This window comes from Austrofundulus limnaeus, unplaced genomic scaffold (assembly GCF_001266775.1).
Source record: "Austrofundulus limnaeus strain Quisiro unplaced genomic scaffold, Austrofundulus_limnaeus-1.0 Scaffold1151, whole genome shotgun sequence".
In the NCBI taxonomy this organism is placed as follows: domain Eukaryota; kingdom Metazoa; phylum Chordata; class Actinopteri; order Cyprinodontiformes; family Rivulidae; genus Austrofundulus; species Austrofundulus limnaeus.
In genome coordinates this window covers 65,579-75,524 of record NW_013953553.1, presented here as the reverse complement: position 1 = coordinate 75,524, position 9,946 = coordinate 65,579, and the positions used below count along the sequence as shown (strand labels likewise).

The following is a 9,946-nucleotide window of genomic DNA, read 5'->3' as shown; positions in this document are numbered from 1 at the left end:
TGTCATTAGCACCTCTAGTAATATATTTACTGAGAAAAATGGTGACGTGTTCAATACTTATTTTACCCGCTGTATATTGTTAAAATTAGAATGTGAAATCCTGGATTTGGTTATTGTTGTTTGACGCCTTTTGTGTCATGTTTGTTGTAGCTCTGATGGCTAATTATTAGCTTTGTGCTAACTTGTAACTTTTTATACTAAAGGTGYAAGCTTGCCTAAATGGCATTTTGCAGTAACTAATGTTATAAATAAAAATGTTTGGTTTAAGTTAAAGAAAATATTGACTTGGTTGATAATTTAGAATCAACTTACTGCCTAATTGTTGTGATGGCAAATTAAAGAGATGGAATATCAAAAATTAAGGCATAAGCATTTAGCTTGTTGGATAAAGAGCCTACACTTATTTTTTTGGATGAGTATAAAACGTTATTGTTTAAAACTTGCATAAAAATATATCTGAATTAAAGTCGACTCCTAAACTTTCTATTGAGAAACTGTGCACACGTCAACCCCTCCAGACGTTTACCTGTATAGTTAGCCTCAAAAGTCGGAGACGACAGCGCCGCAAKGCAGAAGGAAAGGAGAATGGAAGAAGTGGGGAACTCATTTCTAGTAGCAGATCAGGTTGGAAGATGGTTATTTGATGTTATTTATTTATTTTTTAATGATTTTTTAGGCTCTGATATTTCAAATAAATTTGAAACTAAGATTTTGAAAAAAAATTGTGAAACTTGAAAAAAAATCTGAGATCGCACTACATACATCCGCATACCTGCAAAATTATGTACAATCCATACAACTTGACATGTATGACTGCTGGTGTTGCAGTTTATTACTGTATGTTTATTACTTTTTGCACCTCTGCTGTCAAGTTAAATAAAACTGTATTTTAATAGGACTCATAAAGCTCCCCTTCAGAATACAAAGCAAACAAACAGGACATTTTAAAGCCACAAACTGAGCTACATGTAGATTTATTTGTGGTGTGTTTCTTTTCATATTTCATAAAAATATAGTTTTTTTTGTATAAATAAAACAGCAGAAATAACAAAGTTGTAAAAAGTATTAAAGTTAAAACATAAACGCAGCCATGACAAAGGCACTAAAATATGTTAATAAAAACAGCAGGTCGGTTAAAAGGCACCAGAGTTTTGGTAAAGTTCCTGCATACAGTAGAAGTTTAGCACAGACAGACCTTGGCATGATCATAGGTGATATAAACAGCAGGTAAATTATTAAAACAAGACATCTAATAATTCTTTTTGGCTTTGAGTATTRGACATACATTCTGTACAGGTGCTTATAAATAACATTTCAAACATGTCACAGTTTGGTCTCCTTCCCAGTGAACAGAGCTACATCTCATTAAGGGTTTGTTTGAAATCTGTTAGCTCTGCTCTTTTGCACCATCGCGACCTGTTCTCTTGAGATAATCGAAGAGTTGGGTTTAAAAAAAAAGCTTGAATTACAGTTGAGTTTATGTCGGGAAGAGATGCTCTGTTTGTTAAAAGTTGAACTCGTMTGTAAAGAGTCAGGCCTCGTATTTGGAGTCTTCCAAGTCTGAACTGGTCAGATGTTTGTGAGAAGCTGTGTAAAAAGGGAAAAACAGAAATGCAAAGGATTAGATCACCAGCTGATCTTCCYGTCATAAAACGCAAAAAGACAAACACCTTAAAAAGAGAACACATATACTTGTAGCTATGTAATAAGTATGTAATATATAATAAATTAGCATAAAAGACAAAGCTGGTTCCTCATCTTTGAGTATTTTTGGCCTGAGATAAGAATTCCCMGTTTATTTTATGATCTCACACTTTCAGTCTGGATAAAAAGGATGAATAAATATCAGTTAAATCTGACTCGTGCTCCCAACTTGGCAAAAGCATGGTAGGATGAAGAACATTATCACCCTTCTGATCTGCATCCATGAAAATGCTACATTATAAAATGTTTTAGTCATTCATGCTACACACAAATATCTCAAATTTCTGAAGATGCTTAATGGTGGCGATGCAGCAACTACCAGACATCCCCACATTTATCAACAATTATGTCTAAACTGTAAAGAAAACCAGGATAAAAAAAAGATGTTAAAGCTGCTGCCTGTATGTCTTTACGTTCATCACAGTAACCATGTCTCTCACTCTCTGACAGCACTCATAAGTCAAGCAGAGACCTAAGCTTTGTTTACTTTGAAGACTATAAGTTGAACTGAAAATAAATTTGAATCCTAAGTGGCAGAAAACTTATTGTCACTCATCAGTTTTTGTGTCTACAGTGCATTCTGGGTGACTCTGAGGAAGAACGAAATGTCCTACAGCAGTGAGAGACACTGAGTGAAAGAAGACAAAAATCTCTACATATGAATATAGAAACTGTTTAATAAATGAAAGTTTGGCTCAACAAATGCAGAAAGTTTCAAAGTTGGTCACACCAAGCTTCCGTTGTAAAATCTCCAAAAACCTAAACTATAMTTGTGTAAAAAGAACCAGTGCTGAACAAAGATAAAACTATTTCAGTCGTGATTAATCTCATCATTATGCTCACAGTTCAATTATAACTCAAAGATGTTTAGAGCATTTTTAATGTAATGTAAAAAATAAGGTTCAATGCATTTTCAAAAACTTTCCACAAATAAGGCAAAGCTAGCCTGTCTTGCATTTGTTTGTTGATCCCCTGCAGAACCCTCCGTTTGTTACAGTGGGCGATTGGCACCAACGATGTGTTTCGAATTTCTGGAATTCCTCCAGCAAGGCAGTTTATTGTTCTTACAGAGAACTTTACTTGTACCCAGCCCACTGTTGGGAAAAGTTTTACAATAAAAATGCCCATGAAAAAGTCTGATGTGTTTCTGTTCTTGCTGCTCTGATAGGGTTCATGTGAGCGTTACAATAAAGGCTATCATTGGTTCAAACGCTCYATGATAGCCAGCTAAAGCCAGTAGTGACAAAGACCCCCTACCCCCCATGACCACTGGGTTTATCTGTGTGTGTATGTTCATAACCAGTGGGCAAGAGACTTAAAAATAAAGAAAAAACTAACAGCGGTAAAATAATTGTCGCCTTTAAGAGTCGGCTGTGTTAATGCTATAATAATGTGTTAATGTGCCCTGCAGGAAAAAATAAATTTTAAATACATCAATGTCAGTTTAGTCACATGAAGTCRAACTTTCGGCGACCTGTTTAAGCTTTAAACCATGTTTTAATGAAGTATGCCTGAGCTAAAGAGCTGTAAGAAGGGCTGGGTTTTCTCACTCGTTTCACCAAATGTTGATACAACTTAGAGTTTTTTAAAAAGGTCTGGACTCCTGAGTTGTTCAGGAGTAAATGACGTATCTAAACATTGAGGGTTGAATAAAAAAAGCAAACATGAACTCACTGTAAGACAGTGCGTGTACTCACATGTCAGGTCAGACTTCATCGTACTGCTGAGGAACGAGTTGGAGCCTTTGATGGAGGAAGAAAGAGCAGCCAGTCTGAAGCTCCTGGAGGTGGCATCTAACTTCACATCCTGGAACACCGGAGGCCAGCAGGAAGAAAAAAAAAGATTTTAAAAATGAACAGGTTACTGTTTTACTAAATTCTTTTAAGTAATGGTGCAGGCAAACCAGATTGTAACGAATCAGCTTTAAGCTGACATGACATGAAAAGTTTTACCATTCAGATCTGGTCCAGTTCCCCTTGCTTCAGAGACCCAGGAAAAATGGAGTCAAGCTTAGGTCCACTCTAGTTTTTATCAGCAAAGTGAAGCCTGATCTTCCTCTTGATTCCCTTGAGTTATTTATGCTTTTCTTTTCCTCCAGACTAGATTACTGCAGCTCCCTTTACAGTGGAACTGACCGGTCTCTGRTACACCGTCTTCAGCTGATCCTAAATTCTGCTGCTCGTTTGTTAACGGTGACTAGACGATGTGAGCGCCTTACCATGGTATTTCATTCTCTTCACTGGCTGCCTGTTTCTTTTACCATTGTTTTTAAAGTTTTACTCCTGTTTTTTATTTTGAAATTGTCTGGCACCTGTTTACTTTTCTGAGCTCCTACACAGTTAGCATCCTGCAAGAGCTCTGAGATCTGAGATGKTCTTGATGGTTCCTAGGACTCAGCTGGTGACTGAATGGGAAGAGCCTTCTCAGCTGTAGCTCCTAAACTCTGGAACAATCTCTTTCTGTGAGGTTTTTCAGAACACTTAAGGAATTTAAATCTCTTTTAAAGACTTTTCTTTTTGCTTTAGCTTAGAACTCCAGAGAGCACATGCAGTAGTCCAGTCTCTCTCTCTTTTTTTCGGTTTTTATTTTGGAAGTTGGGATTGTTTGCATGCTCTTATACTGGTATTACTGTATTTTTWTTTTGCTGTGCAGCGCTTTGGTTTACTTGGGGTGTGTGAAGTACTATAAAGGGTTGGTTGGTTGACTGACGGACTGAAAGTAMTAAAAACAGTTTGTGACTTAATCTTGTACCTTAGTTAGTTTTTAAAGCTACTTAAAAATAAAGTTTAATCAAACTCGGATTCTTTAGCTATTTTTGTTMAAACATAACCGGACAAAACAGTGCCATTTAATTTGTGTATTAAAGTGTAGTTTTCTTCAGCATACATATTGTTTACTATTATAGTGTTTAAAAAAACAACTTCAAACTACACTGTCAACCAAACAGCAGTTTGTTTGTAATAAAATGTCTTATGTGTGTTTATTAACTCTTTTTAAGGGGTGACTTCATCTGCTGTGAAGGAGCTAATGATGCTAATGATGTGCTAAGTGTGAAGCACATTGGCACAGTTTTAGGGAATGTGTCAAGACAGGGATTTGAAGCATTTTTAAAGGGGACCTATTATGCAAAATTCACTTTTTAAAGGTTTTTTTTTACTCAACTTTGGGTATGTACTTCTTAAAAAAAACAGTCCTAGGACCAAAGAAATGCACCCAGGGGCATATTTACTGTAAGTAAATATATTTTAATGTATATTAATGACAAGTTTTATACTTCTGTCATTTTGTGATGTCCCAAGCCGTACGACAACCCARCGGAACCTGTGCTCAGCCCCTTACCTAGCAACCCCCGGGTGAAGTGCCACCTCCTCAATATAAAAAGCCTTCACAGTTGTTGTTATGTAATGCGCAGCTCAGTTCACAACAAGCCTCCAATAGGGCAATGGGTAGAGTGTTGGACCAGAGAGTGGGAGACAAGGGTTTTAGACTGGCACGGACACTATTTAATTATTTATTTTCGTTCGTTATGAACAGTTTTCTCATGTACCTCTATTGTTTAGCTTATTAAAGCCTTGTTAAAGCCTATTTGTTCGAGTTTCTGAGGTATTTTGACCACTGCTGCTCCCTGCTCTGGTAACAGCATGCAGAGTGAGCGCAGAGCAGAGGAGGGGGAGAAAAAAAAGATGCTGCGACCATGACTCTGACTCAGGGTCTCATGTACAGTATATGGTTGTACAACAGAGCTTCTGCTATTATTAGCCATGGTAACGTAAATGCTGGCTTTGGAGGGCGGAGTTAATGTCAACAGATTTTTGGAGGGCGTTACCAACAGAGCTCATTAACATAAACAGCTCTTCTGAATGGAAGTCAGAGCAGGCAGAACTAGAAAATGGGAAATTTTATTATCTGAGAATTATTTTGTGCATTAAATTGAATGAACATGGTCTGGATAGCCCACAGACATACCATAAAAATTTCTAGGACCCATAATTGGTCTCCTTTAAAATAAACATATATATTTTTGTGCAATACTAATACAAATAAGTATCTTAAAATATTGTGATATTAGTGACAGATCCCATCTTCCACTCGTAATATGATGTGAAACAGGAAAAAAGTCAGTAGACTGTAAAAAGAGGTGCTGGCCTAATCTGACCATCTGAAACATTGGAGAGGAACAAAATTTTATTTTTGAGATGTAGTGTTTCTGTTCCTCTGTGTTAACATGCACCTCAGTCTGTCACCGCACATCCCATCTCAAATGACTAAACACTCTGCTGCTCCCTCTGATCATCCTGCTGCCTCTATTAAAATTAAACCGTAAAACAAGATTCCCTCCATCCATTTTCTTTAAACAAACCTCGAGTGAACGACAGCTATTAAAGCTAATGCAATTGCCACTTATCACTCAACATGGGAGCCATTTGAGCAAAACAAGAAGGTAATCTATAAGAGTAAAACCATTTTAAAGTGACTGTATGACTGTTTAGTGGAGGTTGAGAAACTGCTGATGGCAATCAGCTGTCAACAGTGATGTCTTAATGGCTCCCTCAACTGTTTTACAGCAAAGAACACAAAGGTAGCAATTAACAGCCGCTGTTAATGTACAGGTTAAGTTTCCTTCTCACGCTGACCAACAATAATACTTTACCTCCACAAGGAATTATTCATTTATTCATGCAACACGTTGGGATGTGTGTGGGTGAGCTGGACTCATAAATGTCTCTCAGTAAGACACTCTCCGTCCAAAGAGCTGCTGTTTAAACAAAGCTGTGACATTACAGATGGAAACAACACAAGTGTGCTGCTGTTGAAAAGCAAAGACTCTTGTTAGGAAATGATATGTTCTTTCCCTGGTAGAGAACAGTGCGTTGGTGTGACATACTCTGTACTCTTGGATTCTGTGTTTGGACTCATCCAGCTGGTGCTGCAGGTTCTGGACGATCTCTTTGTATTTAATGTAGCGCTGCTCYACAATCTCCTTCTGCTGTTGGGATTCCTGAACAAACCAAACAGAAGCTGTCAGTGAAACCAACCAAATGTGAAACACAGACATTATTACCCCAGCCTGAAAGTCCTCACATTCCTGCATGGGGGTTGAGTGGTAGTACAGTTCTATGGTACGGCAAAAAAAAAAAATTAGTCATTGTAAAAACCGTAGTTACATCTGTTTACTAGGATTGTTCTTTCTGGAAAACCTTCTGTCGATCCTGCTGTGTACTGATATTTACTGTTTGGGGTTGACAGCAGGAAGCAACTCTGCCTTTTTGATGGCAAAATTACTCTCTTATGAATGTTTTTTAGGTCACTTTATTATAATATAGTGTATTTAGAAGAGATTTCTTAGAATTACATTAGAATTAAGAACAAGTGTGGCATTCTGGTAGAACTTGTTGCTTGGGTGATTGAGGTGGTAAGACGCATCAGAAGAGAACATAAAACTGCAAGGGAAGTTCAGCTTCCCCTAAAATGTCAATAAATAAATAAATAAATAAATAAAAAAGAAGAGAACAAGCAAAAACAGAGCTGACTGAATATGGCGGAGGGTCTGCATGAAGGTGATTAAAATAAAACACCACCTGCTTCTCTTTAAGGAAGGCAAAAACCAATCAAAAATTTGTGACATTGATTCTCTTTGGAAGAGCATTGCATTCACCAAATAAAAAAAATTAGACACCTGATCTCATAATTARGAGATATTATCTCATAATTACCTCCGCCAATGGGCGAGGTAATGTTTTCGGTCGCGTATGTTGGTCTGTCTGTCGGTCGGTCGGCCTGTCTGTGGACATTACTCAAAAACTTGTGGACGGATTGTCATGACATTTACACCACATGTGGATACTGGCACAAGTAACACACCATTAAATTTTGGTGATGTTCTGGATCACGATGCAGATACAGGAATTTTTTTTTCTTTTAAACCTCTCAGATCGGCAAAGCTGTGATGCTTTCACAGGGCTTCTGTTAAAAAACTGACAGCTTTCAGTGTTTGGACTTCAAACTTTATAAAAGTAATGCTAGACGTAATGATGAACAATTCTTGCCATAATGTGCACATTTTTACGCATTTGGTGCACATTTAGACAACGTTTTGTGACCAGGAAGTGCGTGACTGCACCATAAAATCCATTTTTCCRCATTTCCTCAAACACACCACATTGTCGGTAGGCTTGTACACAGATCGATGAAGATTGAGGAAGAGGAGTGARGCAGTGGACTTCAGACTCAGAYGTTGTTTGTTTTTTTGTTCATTTTTATTATTATTTAAATCAGGCCAGATCAAGTCTAGAGCTATTTGTGCGCTCCTCTATCCACCTCTCACCAAACTTTGGAGAAAAAAGAATGCACAGAGCGAGGTTGTGACCACTGTGTGTGTTCCTCACAAAGATAGGAAGACGGTGTGTGTGTCTGTGTGATTACACGCGTGATGAAAACTCTGCTTTTTTGAATCATGTGGCACCGATGCGAAAGCTTTCAACAATAACGTTGGGTGACGAGTCTGACTTTTTTCCTTTTCTTTCCACATTGGACTCCACCGGGAAGAAATCCCGTGCATACTGCCTGCTTAAATTTTCGCTACGTCAGAACTTATTTGGCAAATGTGTTTCCATCTCTCCTTTTGTGCATTAAAACTCTATTACAGGATGGGGGGAAATTAGGCTTGGTGGAGGTTTGCACTCTCTGAGTGCTTCTAGTGATGAGATATTATCTCATAATTACGAGAAAAGATCTCATAATTAACTCAATATTTCCCGATATTTCATACCTAAGAGGAAATAAAAGCATATAAAATGTGATAGTGCCGTCATTGTTTACTTTTCCTGTAATGTAAACCAGCTGACTCTTTAACTTATCTCGTAATTATGAGATCTTATCTCGTAATTATGAGATCTTTTGTCGTAATTATGAGATCCTGACGTCGTAATTATGAAATTAGGAGTCCTAATGTTCTTATTTGGTGAATGCAATGCTCTTCCATAATTCTCCCTTTAACAATATGACGGTTCTAATAAATTACACATTAACCTTCAGACTGCATCACTTCACAACAATCTCAGATGCTATGACGATCACACACTGAACACCACTGATTCATCCGACTCTGTCACTTCTCACTTTTCTCTGTTGTCAGTCACATGACAGTCATTTTTATTTTAGCCAATAAAAAGAGTCCTTTTCCTACGTGGAACGTTTTCTGACGACAGTGTACCAGATGTCATCTGTTAGCAGTGTTTTATTTAGCATTGTCGCAGCCTAGCTGCACCACAAGATATTTTTGAAGCAGCACCATCTGATGCTTTATGAAGACACTGATACAGAGTTGGACTCATYTCACYGAGTCTGGCTCAGCGAGGAGAAAGATCAATATCCAGCAGCGACTGTGGTGTTTAGGAAACATGTCTGAACTCAGTTTTCTGCTCAAGAGGAACATTACATCYTGCAGGTGGTCCTCTTTGAAATCCCAAACTACTAACGTCCTTGTTTTATGAATATTTTGTTTATGTTACATTGTAGATGTTTTCTATTTGTTTATCCTTTAAATCACTTCATGATGCAATAGCAATGACAAAATACTTGTCTTTTGCTACTTTAATTTGAAGAAAAGTAATGTTTTGGAAAATAAATCCTGGTCAAACCCTTATAATGCTCTAATTTACATGCATTAATAAAACATCTTGAGCCCTTTTAAGTAGAAACACACCAAAGTACACATGATCATTTAAAGGCAACATATGCTTTTAAACCCTTGCTTTTCACATATTCAGTTGCGGTCTACATAAAGTGTAACTGCAATGCTTTGGTCAGAATCCCTCTTTATTGTAGCTGCACAGGCCTCTCATTTATCCCTGTTCTGAGGTGCATCTGAGAGCAACTCGTTTTGGTGCTMTCTCTTTAAAAGTAAATGAGGCACTTCAAACCCTGCCTGCCTCCAGGTCAAAGAGCATTCCACTCCAATCTGTTCGGCCATTTTTATAAATTGAATTAAAGATGGCAACAATGGAAGACTAGTATATCCAGTCCTGCATATTGAAGCCAGAGTCTGAGCCAAAGCGACACGACAATGAAGACCACAAACCTGAAGAACCGCAATTTTGTGAAATTGGTCTGTAGCGTTGTTTAGCAGTTCTGCAGCAAATACTGTGATGTTACTGTTCAAAATACATGCATAATATGGAATAGAAAGAACTGAACGGACTGAAAAATATGGCCCAAGCAGAATATGAATATATATATATAC

At 37.6% G+C, this 9,946-nt stretch overlaps 1 protein-coding gene across 1 annotated transcript in view; it reads right to left on the bottom strand.

Annotated features, from left to right (window-relative positions):
• Positions 1-942: 942 nt before the first annotated feature.
• Positions 943-9,946, bottom strand: part of cep128 (centrosomal protein 128) — a gene marked incomplete at its 5' end in the record, with an annotated part of 70,640 nt that continues 61,636 nt past the window's right edge. Inside the window, 3 exon segments of the mRNA XM_014030971.1 lie at positions 943-1,587; positions 3,402-3,510; positions 6,590-6,703. Of these exon segments, the coding sequence (XP_013886425.1) occupies positions 1,532-1,587; positions 3,402-3,510; positions 6,590-6,703 (279 nt within the window).